Genomic DNA, 16,781 nt, shown 5'->3' with positions numbered 1-16,781 from the left:
AACAAGACATACCTAGGAGAAGAGATTTCCCAGGTTCTTCTCTCTTCACCACCACCTAGGGCATAGTTCAAGGCTGGGTACATAGGATGGTGTTCAATAAATCTTGGATCATGCCAGAAGGTAGATAGTTGAGAGGACATGGGATTCAGTGGAAACCAGACTATTAATCAAGTCCAAAATCGGTCACATAGTATGTGCAAGACCTGGGACAAATCACTATCCCATTGCCTGGCACATAGTAGGAGTGAGGTAATTAATGCTTGATTAATGAATAACTCAAAAGTTGCAGAAAGACAGATTTGGGGCAGATATAAAGAAAAACTCTCTAACCCCAACATCAATATGTAGAATAAACTTACCCTCACAGTGGGTCTTCCAACAAAGGTTGGAAGGCCAATTGTTGGTGAGGTTGTTGCATATGGGGTCCTGCCCAGATGTAGCTCCCTACCACCTCAGAGATGCTGACTCTATTACTCCCAATATATTTTCTCCCTTCTCTTTTTTTCCCCATTTTTCTCTCTTCCTTCCCCTTCTCTAATTCGTTCCCCTTTTGCCCCCTTTTCTTCTCATTCTTTCTCTTTCTATTCCTTTAATGTTCCCTCTCTCCTATCTGTTCTTATCTCCTTATTTTCTCTGTGCTCCATCTTCTTCCCCTTGATGCCTTCCTCTTTGTCTTTCTGTTTGTGTCTCTGCCTTTCTGTCCTCATTTATCCATAGGTGTGGCCCATGGGTCCAGACCTCTAACAAACAGCCAGAGATTGCCCCAGAAAGACAATGGCCATCAGTCTTGGAAAGGATCCAAGACGTCTTTGGAATCAAGTCCCAAGAGCCAGTCACCATCCCCTCCCAGGCCTTCCCCAACAAGAGAAATCAGTGTGAAAAGTAGTAGCCGACTGGGGACAACTCATTCTGAGGAACCAAGGTTGAGCATTGGATCATCTGATGGGAGGGATATCCCCAGCCGTGGGGCACTCACCCCTAGGAAACATGGGTCAAGAGGCTCTTCTCAGGCAAGCAGGATGAGCTCAAGAGAGGACTTGCATCTTTCCAAGGCAGCAGAGGATTGCAGGGTACCCAAGGCTAAAGGAGATAACAGCTCTGGCACTGGGTGCCAGCCTGCTATGGTTAGCAGAAGTGTCAGCTGTATCCCCAGCAATATTCGGCACAAGTTTGGGAGCAACACAGTGGATCAACTCGTGACTGAAGAGCAGGTACCTATCTCTAGGGCATTCTTTGGACTGGGCAAGGGAGAATGAAAGGGCCAAGGATCACTGGTGGGGGATGGCAGTGAAGGGACCTACTTTAAAGTTGAAGTGGGCCTCGGAGCATGGAATGGCAGAATTGAGAGGCACCTCAGAACCCAGGATGTCAGAGCTGGGAGGGGCCTGAGAACAGGGGATGTCAGAGCTGGGAGGGACCTGAGAACAGGGGATGTCAGAAGGGGAAGGAGCCTGAGAACAGAGGATGTCAGAGCTGGGAGGAGCCTGAGAACAGGGGATGGCAGAGGGGTGAGGGGCCTAAGAACAGGGAATGGCAGAACTGGGAGGGGCCTGAGAACAGGGGATGTCAGAAGGGGGAGGAGCCTGAGAACAGGGGATGTCAGAGCTGGGAGGGACCTTAGACTGGAAGGAGTTCCTAGCGAGATGCAGACCATGACACTCTGAGCTACCCTCATCCCAGGCTCGAAGGGCCATATATGAAGTGATTGAGGGACAGAAGCAGGTGAGCAGCCATGCTAACAAGATTCGGAATTCGATGGAATCTTCACCGTTTGCAGATTATTATGAGCTGGGCTACAATATGAGATCCAACATATTCCAAGGTCAGAGGGTGGTTAGAACAGGGGTGAGAAAAGAAGCCGCTGGGGAGAGGGGAGGGGGCGGGAGAAAGAAATGAAAGTGCGGGGTGCTCCGAAAGGGTCCGTGTTTCCTCGAAGTCCCTGTCGCAGGGATACGGACTGAGGAAGTCCTTCGGACCTGGCATCTCCTGAGCCCGGGTTATCGTAGACAAGGATAACCCGGGCAACTGAGACCCCTGAGTCCAAAGTGGCGAGCCCCGCGCTCCCAGGGCAAGTCTGCCGCTCGCCCCTGGCTAGACCTCGGGCAGCTACCTCTCCTGGCAGCAGGAGGGCTCTTTGACCACGTAGTTAGCAATTATATTGACAGTTATTTACAAAGGCTTTTCTAAAAAATGGGCTTGCAAACCTTTCCCCAGCAAAGACACTCTCAATGTTTATAAACATACATATCTCACCTCCCTTTCCTCGCATGCTTTACTCATGGCCCAACCCCTGCCTAGTGCTCCCAAGCAACTGGTCCTTGTTCCCCTGAACCATGCCAAATAGCCAGACTAAGGTGCTGTGGGGGAGGGGGGAGGGAGGGAGGGGAGGAGGTGCCGTGCGGCCCAAAAATTAGGTATCTCACCTGTCCTCAAAACTCTCAGGCTGTTTTCTTATGTGTAAAATTAGGGGACTGCACAAAATGATTACTCAAGGTCCCTTCTACCTCGGACATTCCATGTTCTAAGGTCTCTCCCAGCTCCGACCTTCTCCATTCTAAACCTCTCCCAGATCTAACCTTCTATGTTCTAAGGTCCCTCCCAGCGCTGACGTTCTCCATTCTAAACCTCTCCCAGATCTAGCATTCCATGTTCCAAGGTCCCTTCCAGCATTGTATGCCCTGTTATAAGGTCCCTCTAAGCTCTGATATTCCATTCCCTAAGGACCCTCCCAGATCTAACATTTTGTATTCTAACTAACAATGAGTGTATTAGCCCTTGGCAGCATGCATTGGCATCATGATGTAACAGATAGAGCATGCCTCACTATCAGGAAGCCCAGGTTCAGCACATATTTGGCTGTGTCACTCTGAAGAAGTTAGCTTCCCTCTGTGTCCCAAGAGCTTCCTAACTTTCAGAGAAGGTACTGCCCTGCATTGGCACTGACCAATCGCCATCTGTCTGGTTCATCTAGACTGATGATTTCATAGAGCTGTCCCAAAAAACCCGATGAAAGAGTCACTCTGTTGTACTCAGACCCTCTGAAGCTCTTAGACGCTCATTCCCACTACAGAGCAGCTCCGGGGGCTTCAGTGTCACACACCCAAGGGGGGTCCTGCGTAGCACGATGCTCTAGAACCACTTCTGGCCTCGGCTTGTGTCTGACTCTCGGTCTTGTTTTGTTCACCTCTTCGGATCTCTTGTGACTCAACTCCGGTGATTTGATCGGCTTATGCCCCCCCCAGTCGCCAGGTGCCGCCTGCCAGAACTCCCCATTCTCCAGGAGCGACACAATAACTATCTTATTTTGGGTAAAAAACTGGGCTTCTGGAGTCCACACAGTGATCACCTTCCCGATGTCCCCCCAGACTACAAAAGCCCCACAGAATTCGGCAGGCATAAATGGCCTCTCTTGCCGTTCTGATTCTTGAATCTCATCCTCCTTCCCCTATCCCAGAATATAATATAGAGGCATAAATTCTCTAAAGCTTATGAGTTACCGTGTTTGCTGTTTCCAAATGTTTAGCCTTCCTTACTGTCAGCTGTACCCACTTCCAGCTGTTAACCCAGCCTGTCTCTAATCCCTCCAGGATTTGATACTTCTCATTTTTTTTTCTCCCTTCCTCCCCACCCCAGCACACATGTACACCCACCAGACTCCTTGAAAGCAGAGACTGTTTTTGTATTTTTTGGTTTGGTGTCTTTGCAGCCTAGCATAGTAAGATTTCCCTTACCCCTGTAATAGGTACTTAATGAATTGAGTTAAGCAACCATGGGCTGGGAAAGCACATTAACTAACATTGTTCGAAGTGTGTGTAAAGTTAGAGTAAGCAGGTTCAGAGGCAGAAAGGGCTTGAAGTAGACTCCTAGAAAAACCCATGAGAAGCCAAGTCAGATAAGGAATTTAGGATTAGACAAGGTGATTAGGAGTAGGGCTAGAAACAGGGAATTAGAGTTAGAAACACAATTGGACCCAGAATTAGGGATAATATTTGGGATAGCTAATCTCTGCTCAAGTGTTCCTTTTTGTAAAGTGAGGAGAATTATATTTATAGCATACATTTCAGGATCTGGCCCTATATGAAGGCTAATTGTTATTATTGCTTCCTATTCAATGCACATTTAACCTTTGCTATGAAAGAATCAACTTCAGCTCCCATAATGTCCAGTTAACTTTGTGTTGTGACTCCCTAAGGATGGGGAGGTTATTCTGTGATGAGTCTGGGTGCCAGCCTTTCCTGACCTCCCCCTTCCCTAGGCCAGATTGTAAGCTTCTTGAGAGCAGGGCTGGTTTTGTTTTTGGCTTTGCAGCCCCAAGGTCTAGGTTCTTAATAAAAGCATGTTGACTGGTTGCTCCATCCCATCTCCTTAGTTCTAGCGCCAGCAGTTTGTACCAGAGTACAGCTAACCATCCTTGCCGCATGCAGTCACTTGTATCTTCAGCATCATCTCATACAGCCTGTTTTGTGCTCATGGTTCTTTTGTTTATAGCATTAAACAGGCTCATTTTAGGGGCTCCCTTTGAGGGGGTTGATCTAAATGGTTCTGGCCAACCTCTCCTCCTTCCCTTGCCCTCTCATGGAGAATCACAAAATCTCCAAGTTGGAAAGCACATCAGTGGCCGAGTCCAACTCATCACCTGAACAAGCTTCCCCTCTATGACAGCCCAGCCAAGGGTCGTCCAGCCTCTTCTAGAAGACCTCCAATGAAGGGGAGCCCACCTCACCCCCGGGCAACCTGCTCCATTTGGGGACAACCATAATGAGGGATTTCTTCCTGACATCAAGCTGGAATCTTTACATACCTCCCCTGGTGGTCCTGTTTCTGTTCTCTGGGGCCAAGCAGAAGATCACCCTTTAACATGATGGCCATCCAGATGTATAGAGACAATGGTGGTGCCTCCCTTCCTTTCCTGCCCTTCCCCTCCTCAAGTCTTTTCAGGTCAAACATGCCCAGTTTCTTCAGAATGATGTCCATGTAACACAGATGTGACAATGCCCTGTCTGCCCTGGGTTCTTACCCCTGGATAGGCCTAATGTCCTTCCTAAAATGTTTCACCCAGACCTGAATTCACTGCTCCATCGATGGAGTCTGCCCAGGGCAGAAGTCAGGGACTCTCACTTCCCTGGTCTGAATTGATTCCTCTTTTAAAAATAGTCAAAGGTCACCAGAAGGCTTGCATAAGCTCAGAGCAACTGAGATCAGATTTTGAAACTTCTTTCCCTGAAAATGAAGTTTGGAGACCCCAGTTATTCACCAAGACTGCCCATTTAAACCATGAGGGGAGCAGTACAGTCTCAAGATAATTCATCAATGGATGGACACAGTGTTCAGATACATCCCTGAAACTGCAGACCTGGGGCGGCTAGGTGGCACACTGAATAGAGCACCAGATCTGGAGTCAGGAGGACCTGAGTTCAAATCCGACCTCAGACAATTAACACAAAAAACTAGCTGTGTGACCTTGGGCAAGTCACTTAAGCCCAATTACCTTGCTTTCCCCTCTCCAAAGAAAAGGCAAAAAAAACCCCCAAGAAACTGCAGACCTTTAAAATTCAATTCAATCTAATTCCTTAGTCAAAGGACCAAGCATATCATGCATTCCATGATGCTCCTTAAGAAATTCAAGTTGGATTCTGACTTTGACCAGCCTCACTGGAGTTAAGTTGTATGCCTGGTTATTATCAATATCAACAGGACCAGGTGTTCAAGTTTGTTTGGAAACCAAGTTTAGTACAAAGGAAAGAAGTCTGGCTTGGGAATCAGGGGGCCTGGATCCTTATCCTGGTTCTGCTTCAAACTTGCTATTGGTCTAGGAAATTTACTTCTCTCTTACCCACCTGTAATGTGAGTAAGCCATAGGAGATCATTTCTAAGGGCCTTTCAAAGCCTAACATTCTATGTTCTCATATTTTGTGCTGTAAGGTCCTTTCCTGTTCTGATCTTCCCCATTCTAAGGCCTCTCCAACTCTGACGTTCTCTATTCTAGGGTCCTTCTCACCTCAGATATTCCATTTTCCAAGATTCTCTGAGATCTCATCATAAAATATATATTGTAGTATATTTATATATAACATATGAATATGTTATGCACATATATATATAATATACACAAGGCAAGAAGGAGAGAGGAGAGAGATGGATTCAAATACTGCCGCTGATGCTTGAATGTGACCATGGGAAATCATTTAACACCCTCTATCTGGACTCAGTTTCCTCATCTGTAAAATGGAGAGGTCAGACTCCATGGGTTCTGAGGTCCAATCCTGCTCTAAATCTAGATCCCAGAATCATTACAAGGTCCTGTGCAGCTCTGACCTTCTCAATTCTTGGGTCCTCCCTGGGTTGTCAAATTGTAAGAAATGTTGAAGCCCAGAGAATAACACAGTCTCTGTTCTCCATTTACTCAAGGAAGAAATCTTGCTCAGAGCTGGATTCAAGTCTTGGCTTTGACCCATGAACTATGTGAGTGTGAGTGCGTGTAAGGTAAGAGGAGTGTGATAGAAACCATACTGCAGGAAGGGACAGGAGACACCTCATCTCTGCTGCTTCCTATGGGACCGTAGGCAATTGCTTAAACCTTCCTCATCTGTCACATTGAGGGGTGGGGTGGGAGAGCTTGGACTAGATCCCTTTTGACTCAAGACATTCAACACTATTAGTCCCTAAGACCCCTCCCTTCTAGCTTTGTAATTCATCCTATGACCTGAGTTCAAATCTTGCCTTCAGTGCTTAGTAGTAGACTTGCCTTTGTTAATTATCTCAGTTTCCTCATCTGTAAAATGGTAATGCATACCATGCACCTGTCTCACAGGGTTGTTATAAAGGTCCAATGGGATGCATTTAAATTTCAAGGATTCTAATTTACCCTTCTTTATGTTCTGGGCCCCTTGGATGGTCAGTCCAGTAAAGCCCTCTGACCCTCTTCTCCAGGCATGTTTGTACATACTTATATGTTATCTCCTTCATTAGACTGTAAGGTCCCTGAGGGCAGGGACTGCTTTTGCCTTTCTTGTTGGTTTTTTTGTCTGTTTGTTTTTGTTTTGCTTTTTGGAGGGCAATTGGAGTTAAGTGACTTGCCCAAAGTCACATGGCTAGTAAGTGTGTCAAGTGTCTGAAGCTGGATTTGAACTCAGGTCCTCCTGACTCCAAGGCCGTTTCTCTGTTCACTACACCACCTAGCCACCCCTGTTTTTGCCTTTCTTCTTTATATCTCCATCAGTATATATATATTATATATACTATATCAGTATAATAAATGCTTGTTGACTGATCGATTGAGGAAGAAAGGGAAAGAGGGATTTGAGTTGGGATCATAGGAGCTGAGACCTATGGCTGGAAAGAGCCTAAGAGACCTTTTAGCCCAAACTCCTCATTTTACAGATGAGGAATCTGAGGTCTAGAGAGGGTAGATTATAGGACCACACATCTAGCCAGTAGCAGGGCCCAGATCCAAACCCAGGGTTGTTGACTCCCAATCCAATACTCCTTGGAACCACAGGCTGACTTTCCTAACTTTTAGTCTCCCAAGTTTCCTGATAAGCAAAGAGAGGTGGTATTTAAAAGGGAGATTCCCCTAGCTGTGGATTGTCGTTTGGTTAAGATTGGGGTGCCTGCAGAGGCACTCTTGGCTTTTATAAAGAATGGCAACTTTCAGATGGGGAGATTGAAGGTCATAGACTTTGAATTGAACAGACTTAGAAGTCAATCCCTCATTTTACAGATGAGAGAACTGAGGACCAGGGAGAGTTAGGCTTTTGCCCTGAGGTCACCCAGGCAACAGGTGGCAGTGATAGGATTTGAACTCGGGTCCAAAGACTCCCAGGGTTCTTTCCACTGTATCTTCTTCATTGACCTTTCTCTGTCAGTCAGCCAAACCTCAGCTGTCTAAAAAGAGCCTTATGACTCAAGCCTTGCAATTATGTGGTATTCAGTGCTTTCCTAGAAATGAGATCAACAAGTACGTGTGTGTGTGTACGTGTGACACGTGCGTGTGTTTATGTGTATGATTGGAGGGAGGCCACATAGGAGACTTGGACCCAGAGCCATGATTAGGACAAGACAACTAGCACTTTGCTCTAGGGTGTGATATTTAGAGGGCACTGATGGCACTTGCAATCCTCCAGTAGCTCTGGAGAAAGAAAGAAGAAACAACCCAATATAGCACCAAGCTAACAAGAATATTAAGATAGGAAGCTGCCCGGGCTGGCGTGAGCTTCATTCTCCCTCCTCTTACGTCAGGTAGCCTTCCCAGCAATGCTGGCATCCTGGGATCTCGGTTTTCCCAACACAAGGTGGTGCCCCCATCTGCCTTATATCTCCCCTCTCGGCTGAAGTCCAGCTTCTGGGGGTCCTTATGGTTCCTCTTGGCCCTAAGTGCTGAATGAGGCAGGCCAGGCAGTGACAGGGGAGAGCCACAGCAAGAAGAGGAGGTGGTTAGCTCAGCAGGTGAGAGAAATAGAAATAGCCAAGGTTCACCTGCCCTCATCACATCAGTCCCTAATAGCCCCTCAATACCAAGGCTAGACAGCTGGGCTTGCCCAGCCTCAGACCTCAGTGTAAATTTGGGAGACCAAAAGTTCTTTCTTTTACCCCTTAAGGCAGCCCTTGGGGCATATTTTAACTTTATTTCCCTGAGAGAAGCATTGTCACACAGTGCAATTAATGCCATGAATCATTTAACTGAGGACAGCCTGGACTCCACACCCCTAGAGATGATTCCACCTTCCCCTCTCAGTAGCTCCAGCCAGACTACTGGGACAACCTGACACTGTTGTTGGTCAGTCATTTCAGTCATGTCCAACTCTGCGTGACCCCATTTGGGGCTTTCTTGGCAGAGATACTGGAGTGGCTTGCTCTTTCCTCCTCCAGCTCATTTTATAGATGGGGAAACTGAGGCAAACAGGGTGAAGTGACTTACCCAGGGTCACACAGCTAGTAAGTGTCTGAGACTGGATTTGAACTCAGGTCTTCCTAATTGCAGACCTGGTGCTCTCTCCACTGAATTATGATTATGATTAATCATATGCCTTGATTTTGATGAGTAATATGTCTTGATTAGATGTCACTAACCAGCTAGAAGTTCAGCCTCCATTACTATATAGAGAAGACTAATGTGGGTACCTATGTGGCAGCATAGTGTGCAGAGGGCCAGGCCTGGCTGTGTGACCCTGGGCAAGTCACTTCACCCTGTTTGCCTCAGTTTCCTCATCTGTAAAATGATCTGGAGAAGGAAATGGTTGACCACTGCAGTATATCTGCCAAGAAAATCCCAAATGCGGTCAGGAAGATTCAGACATGACTGAAACAACAAGACCTTGGGCAAGTCACTTCACCCTGTTGCCTCAGTTATCCCATCTGTAAAATGAGCTGGAGGAGGGAGTGGAAAACCACTTCAATATCTCAGCCAAGAAAAGCCCAGACGGAGTCACAAAGAGTCAGACACAAATGAAACAACAGAACGAAAATCATTTGGGGAAAGATGGTACAGACCCCGTGTGCATATGCGGGCACATCCTGCCATCTGACTTCGCACACATAATGTAGGATCCGCTTTCTAAATACTTTGGTCAGCAGGTGACATTCACTCAAAGGGGCCACAGTGTCCTGTAAATTCCTTTCCACATCCTCATGATAGACACATCATGGCATCATGACTCAAAGTCAAGAAAACCTCAGCCACTTACTGGCTTTGTAACTATGGTAAGGCTCTGAGGCTCAGGGCTGAAGCCTCTCTGAGACTGTGAACGTGATCCATGGGGTATGATCTGCACTGGGGGAAAGAGTTCCCATACTGTGGAAATTGGTAATCACAGGTCTTTGGTTTGTCTCAAATCAATAGCTCCTCTAAAAACCATCCTTGACTAGTACCTCCACCCTGCTCCGGTGCACAATTTTCCCTGGATTAAGTAACCATGGAAAATATTTCGACCAGTAGTCAAATATGTCATGTACAGGTGTTCTAAAAGTCTTAGTAAAATGAACCATATGGTATTAAAAGTTCCAGAATGTCGCTTCCATCATAAACAGTAAAACTTCAATAATACTTTGACACATAGAACATACATAGAAAGATTGGGATTTTAAATTACATCTCTGCCAAGAGTTCCACTGGGAAACTTCGACTAGAAAAGGAAGAAAACCCATTTTCAGTGAACTCCTTCCTTAGACAGGAGGCTTTGGGTTTATTCAGTAATTTAAATGACTTGAATAGAAAAAAAATTTCACAGAAAATAAAAATCAATTCTGGACATGTCCCACAAAATTTTCAGTCGCACAAAGACCATTTTGGGGTCTCTCATATATCAAATCCACTATTTCAAGCCTCTATTCTAAGAATCTTTGTCAGGTCATGCCAGATAACACAAGAATTTGAGGGGGGGAAGCATATATTCAAATATAAATATTACAGAAATATATTTATATGTAAGCATGTAAATATATTTACACAGAAATATTATATAAATATATTCTCAAAATATATAACTATATTGTAAATATATATAAATGGATGCATGGATGGATAGATTAGTTAGACAGATAGACAGATAGATATAGATAGATAGATAGATAGATAGATAGATAGATAGATAGATAGGGCAGAATCTCTGTCAGGTCATATCAAATAACACAAGAATTTGAGGGGGGAAAGCATATACAAATATTACAGAAATATATTTATATGTTAAGTATGTGAATATATACAGAAATATGTATATAAATATATAGCTATATTGTAAATATCTATAAATAGATGGATGGATAGAGAGAGAGATGAATAGACGGATGGAGAGAAAGACAAAGAGGAGAGAGAGAGACAGAGAGACAGAGGGAGAGAGAGGGAGAGGGGGGAGAGAGAGAGAGAGAGAGAGAGAGAGAGAGATTAAATAGATAGCCTAGTAAAAACCAGAAAGCAAATTATGGAGCAAGTGTTTTCATCTTCATTCCTGGATGACTTGTGCCTCCACCCCCTGCCCTACTCCCAGCCCCAATACCACAGAAGGGTTTAAGTTCCCTTAAACTCACAGCAGGATGTTAGTTGCATCAGCAAGCGATCTCAACTTAGTCCCTTCCAGGAGCAAGCAAGCACTGTTCACTGGCCCACCCGCACCTCAAGGCATTGCTAGCATCTCCCTTTCTATGGCTCAGCAGCCTGGCTCATGTGCACTACGATGGGACACTCAGCGTGGTCAGGATGTGGTTACTATTTCATTCCCATCTTCTCAGTCTCCAGGCTATACCTGGGTCTACCTGCCATCACAAAGACCTTTCCCACCACCTCTGCAGTTCCCCATGTTCTTTGAAAACTGAATTCTCAGAAAGAATGCCTACCCAACCAAAGCATGCCCTCACTGCATTGTGGACCTGATCAGACACGGCCTTCTTGGAGACAGAGTTCACCGAGAATTCTCTTCCTTTCTAGTGAGTGAGTGATGCCAACTCAAGGCAGTTTGGGATATGTGGTCTCTGGTTTTTCTCTCCATCCAGGGATGAAAACTGAGACTCAGAAAAGCAAACACTTTTTGTAAGCAAGTGCATTTACCTTTATTAAATTTTATCTTCTTAGAGTCAGCCTATTATTCTAATCTGAAAAGATCCTGTGTTATCTATTATATTCATCACCCCCAGCTTTGTATCCTGTGCAGATCTGATAAGCATGCCAGATGCCTTAATCAAAGTCAGTGATAAGATGTTAAAAAGTAGAGGCAGGAGCAGATCCTTGAAGTTCGCCACTGGAGACCTTGTTGATGTCAGACTATCAACAATTATTCTTGGAGTTTGGCCATCCAACTGACAGTTCTCAAAATGTATCAATAACTGATCCTGTCTCAATCTTCTTCCCAAGAATAATATGAGATACTTTATACTGTGTTAAGACACAGGTAAAACATGGCCCCAGCATTCCTCTAACCAGCATAGGTCTGGATCGCTGAAATCTCCCATCGCCACCTTCATGCCTCTATGCCAAGAAAGGGAAACTTTCTGAAGGACATACAGACAGTAAGTGAAAAGATCAGGGATAGAAACTCAGTTAGCTGGCTCCCATCCCCTCAATAAGGACATGCTCACCCTAGAAGATTCATTTCAACTTTATTTCAACAAAAATTAAGTCAACTATTTACAAGACACTGTGCTTGGTGGAGAGGCTGCATTTCCAAGGATCATGCTTTCTACTATGAGATTTACATAAGTCCCTCCCCTCTATGGGCCTCAGTTTCCCTACTTATAAAATGAACAGGTCTGACTTGGTACTGAAGCCTTCTTTGGTCTCTTCAAACCTAGGATCCTATGAAATCACTTTGACACAAGGTGTTGAAGGAGAGGGTTGAGGGAGCAAGGGAGAGATCCAGATAAAGAGATTTGGGGGGATTTGAGGAAGGAGTTATCTACCTTCAGTTGGGGTGGGGCAGGATGAAGGAAGGCTTCCTAGAGAAAGTGACCCCCCCCAAATGAGAACTTGAAGGAAAATAAGACGCTTTCAACAAGCAGAGGTGACCAAAAGTTGGGGTAAGAGGGGATGGCCCACATTGGGCATAGGATTGGCTTAAGTGGTTGCCTGTGTGGAGATAGGATATTCCAAGTCCTCTCAGCTAAGCTCCTAGGGGCACATCTGGTACTGGGACCATGAGCCCATATAGTCAAGAGTCCCTTTCATCCTAGGACACCCTCTCTAGGGTGAATTTAAGAGCCTTGGTGCTGGGTCCCTCTCTAAAGGCTCTGACATCCGCTGATGTCCGATCTTCCCTTCCCTCCTTCCTCTTCTCCCCATTGACTATACTTTCATTTTGGCAACTCCCAACCTTCCCAGGGGTTTTGACAGGGCCCCCCATGGAGGCAAAGAGCTTAATGAAGGACTCCTACACCGCAGATGTGATTGAGAGAGCTGTGAGGGACCCCCAGCATTGGCATGGGAGGAAGACAGATGACCTTGGTAAGTTTGAGGATGGGGGATGGAGGGATGGAGAAAGACTTTTTTGGAGGTGGGAGGAGACAAAGGGAAGGTGTTGTTCCCTCCTCTTCTAAAAGTAAAGATAAAAAAGACAAAATAAAGAGGTGTAGATTAACTAGTATGTGGGGAACGCAGTACCTACTGACATTGCTCCTAAGAGAAAGTGTAACAAATGAATTAAAAGCAGTTTGGTCCAATGGAAAGACCACTGGGTTTTGAGCCCAGTGACCTGGTTCTGAGACCCTGGTCTGCTACATGCTACCTGCATGACCTTGATCATGTAAGCTGCCTAGGTCTCAGTGTCTTAGTCTACAAAATGGGTTGAACCAGGGGTTCCTTCCAGCTCCAGATTTATGATCCCTGTTAGCTGTGTGACCTTAGGTAAGGCTTTTGACCTCTCAGCCTCAGTTTCCTTATCTGTAAGATGAAGGGGGCATCTTGACTTGATAACCTTCACACCCATGATCTTATGAATAGGTGATGCCCCATTCCCAACTCTAAATTCTGTGATTTTCCTTGCCCTTTTGGGCAGAAGATCTTGAGAACTAAGGCACAGTCTGTGGCCCAGAATCCTGAAGTACCCCAAGAGAAGCTTAGTTCCATGGCCCCAGTGGATAGGTTGGGGAAATGGCCCATCTCGCCCAAGAGGCCAAGCTGTTTTCAGCAGCTGTGAATGGGGACTTTTCATTTTCATTCCTCCTCAGGACGATGGCATCGGAAGAATGCCTTAGACCTGAATCTGCAGAAGGCTTTGGACCAGAAAATCATAGAACGGAGAAAAAGCTTGAAGTAGGAAGTTCCAAGAAAAGGGGAAGCTCTCCCTCCTAGAAGGAGTTAATAAAAAAAAAAAGCCAAGAATGATCCTGACCCCTACTTGCTTTTACTCCCTCGCCTCTCTCTTTCCTTCTCTTCCATCTGTGGATGAGAGCCTGAGAGCCAAGGCCTTCCTCCCTCCTCACCTCATTCCCCCATTCATCTCCATGTAGAGGGTTAGGGAGCTCAGAGTTTAGAGGGAGGGGAGGCTGGGAGCCTGAACCTTTGGTCTCATCTACTTTGAGCCCATCATGCATGAGGATGCAGAGTTCCAGGACTTGTAGGGGAGAGACAGGTCTGGGAGGGATGCTGGAATTTTAAAGAACAGATTCACCAAAGGTATGGACTCCCAACTGGACATCCCTATTTCTGGTACCTTACACTGCCCAGCCCCTTCCCTTAAGAATTTAAAGAAATCAAAAGGAGCCCCCTCACTAAGAACTAAGAAAAGAGTGGAAACCCTTGCCCCCTGGAGCAATTTTTGGGTTATGGGTGACACTGGGTCTCCAGATTCCAATGCCAAGTGTTTGAAAGGCATGCAAAGTAACCACTCCAGAATACATTTTTTACTGGATACGTGTCATGTGTCCAGCCTTCTGGACTAAATAGGAGAGAAAGAAGTCTAAACTGCATCCTTGCCCTCAAAGAACTTAGCCCAATGCCTGGCACTTCAGAAATTCTAATGGGTTGACTTAATGGAAAAGAAAAACATGCTCATGAAACAATTGGATAACCACACAGGTCAAAATAGAATCAAGGGTTAGGATGACTGGAATAAGTGGTAAGTGTTGAGGGAGATCAGAGATGGGGAAATCCATGGAAAAGACCTCTTTATGTGGAATCAGAGGCCACTGGCTTAAATTCCAGTTCTGCCTCTTAATACCCATGTGTCCTTTGGCAAGTCAATTTCTGTGGGCCTCAGTTTCCTCATCTGTAAAATGAAAGGTTGGACCAAAGAGCCGCTTTCACCCTATTTGCATAACCTTGGATAAGTGTGTTAGCCTCTTTGGACTTCATTCTTTTTAATTTGTAAGAAAAATGAAAGGATTGACCATTAAAATTTCCTTCAAGTTCTTTGTTTATGATCTGACATTGGTCCTAGCTAGTCAAGAATATCCTAAAGGTTTCTACTTCCTTTTGGCCCCAGTAATTTTGCTTTTCCTTACCCTTTCCACATTTCCTGTACCCTAAACCATTTCCCAAGAAAACCCAAGCTTCTTGGACATTCCCAGCCTTTAAGCCTGCTTAGCTCCTTGAGTTTGAAAGGTGGACACGCTAGATCCCTAATGACCTTCTCTTGCTGCTGTCACTGGATTCTCCAGCACTTGTCCCACACTACATTGGGATGAAGTTGCAGAAAGTTAGGTGTTCCCCTCCATGGAGTTATGCCTAAATCTAAGTTGAAATTAAATAGAGATAAATGTTAAGTCTTCTCTTTGGGTCCAAAAAATCAGCTTCACAAATACAAGATGGTACCTATGTCAAATACCCGGGATTTTTAGGAAACCACAATTGAGTCCTATCGTTGACTCAATATATTGACTCCTATCGACATAGTAACAAAAATTAAACAAAACTACTGCTTCCTTAGGCCTACTTGAGGTCTGCCCTGGTCAAACCACATTTGAAATACCATGCTCAATTCTTGGTATTGGTAATCTGGGGAGTGTCTAGAGACGAGTGATCAGGGTGGTGAGGGAGTTAGGGTATCTGCCACATGAGGACTTTCTGAAGCAACTAGGGGGATTTAGAGTCAAGAGAAGATTCTAGGGGGACATAATAGCTGTTGTCAGATATTTGAAAGGCTGCCCTGGGAAGAGTCATTAGATTTGTCCTGGTTGGCCCCAGGGGACAGACCTAAGAGTGAGAGGCATATGTTGGCTCTGTTTAAGTAAAGAATTCTTAGCAGTTGAGACTGTCCCAAAGTGGAAGAGGCAAAGGGCTATCAGCCGACCAGAGGCCTTCCAACAAGACCAGAGGTCCATTTGCCTTGTTACAGAGTGGATTCTGGGCAAATTGGAACTGACAGATTCTAAGAGCCTGTCCAACTCTTAAGATTCTGCTTACAGTCCAGGAAAGGCAGATAAGATGTTCAAAGTACATACTACATATTAGAAGGTGATCTTTGAGGGGTGGGAGGAATTAAGGTGAAATGCTATGAGATTAGGTGAAAAAAGAATGCTTATGGCTAAGGAATCTCTGAAGGCCTCATAATAATATCTGGATTTCTAAGAGCTTTACAAGTATCTCATTTGATCCTCATTAACGACTCTGGGAGGTAGGGGCTATTGTTATCTCTATTTTACAAATAAGCAAACTGAGACTGAGAAGTTATAATTTCTCTATGGTTACATGGCTAGTGAATGTCTGAGACCAGAGTTGGATTCAACTTTTCCTGAGTCTAGGCCCTAGGTTCTCCACTGCACCCTTTAAGAAGGAAGTAACACCTTAGCTTTAAAAAGAAGGTTTATTTGCCTGTGGTTGCACGGGGTATGGAGTCAGGGAGACTCTACTTCCTGAGTTCAAATCAAGCCTCAAACACTTACTAGTGGTGTGACCCTGGACAAGTCACTTAACCGTGTTTGCCTGAATTTCTTCATCTATAAAATGATCTAGAGAAGAAAATGGTATCTTTGCTAAGAAAACCCCAAATGGGGCCACAGAGTCAGACATGACTAAAAATGACTGAATAACAACAAAAAAGGTCCCATGGGACAGCTAGGTGGTGCAGTGGATAGAATGCTGGGCCTGAGTCAGGAAGACCTGAGATCAAATCCAGCTTCAGATGCTTACCAGCTGGGTGACCCTGGGCAAACCTCAGTCCTCTCTTGTGTAAGATAAAGATAGTAAGAGAACCCCTCGCAGGGGGATAGTGAGAATCAAATGAGAGCACATCTGTAAAGCATTTTGAAGCACAGTACAAATTATTATTTTTATTATTCCTGCCAGTAGAAGCGTATGAAAGGAACAGAGAAACACAGAACATGATCAGGCACAGGGACGCCTCTTTAAGAAAGCATCC

The 16,781-nt window shown here is 45.2% G+C and overlaps 1 protein-coding gene across 4 annotated transcripts in view; it reads left to right on the top strand.

Moving 5' to 3' along the window:
• CIMIP4 (ciliary microtubule inner protein 4) overlaps nucleotides 1-14,152 on the top strand; it is a 28,068-nt gene extending 13,916 nt beyond the window's left edge. Inside the window, exons 3-6 of one of the 4 annotated variants that reach the window (XM_069082182.1) lie at nucleotides 718-1,211; nucleotides 1,681-1,822; nucleotides 12,866-12,928; nucleotides 13,651-14,152. In XM_069082182.1, coding sequence (XP_068938283.1) covers nucleotides 718-1,211; nucleotides 1,681-1,822; nucleotides 12,866-12,928; nucleotides 13,651-13,739 — 788 coding nt within the window. In that variant the 3' untranslated portion in view covers nucleotides 13,740-14,152. Of the gene's footprint in view, nucleotides 1-717; nucleotides 1,212-1,680; nucleotides 1,823-6,408; nucleotides 6,484-12,805; nucleotides 12,929-13,650 lie in introns of those variants that run through there. The other 3 variants (XM_069082181.1, XM_069082180.1, XM_069082183.1) reach the window with 3 other exon arrangements.
• The last annotated feature ends 2,629 nt before the right edge of the window (nucleotides 14,153-16,781 follow it).

This window comes from Petaurus breviceps, unplaced genomic scaffold (genome assembly GCF_028583685.1).
Source record: "Petaurus breviceps papuanus isolate PSGF00001 unplaced genomic scaffold, PetGlider_PUasm1.0 156, whole genome shotgun sequence".
NCBI classification, from domain to species: domain Eukaryota; kingdom Metazoa; phylum Chordata; class Mammalia; order Diprotodontia; family Petauridae; genus Petaurus; species Petaurus breviceps.
This window is presented reverse-complemented; position numbering and strand designations above follow the sequence as displayed.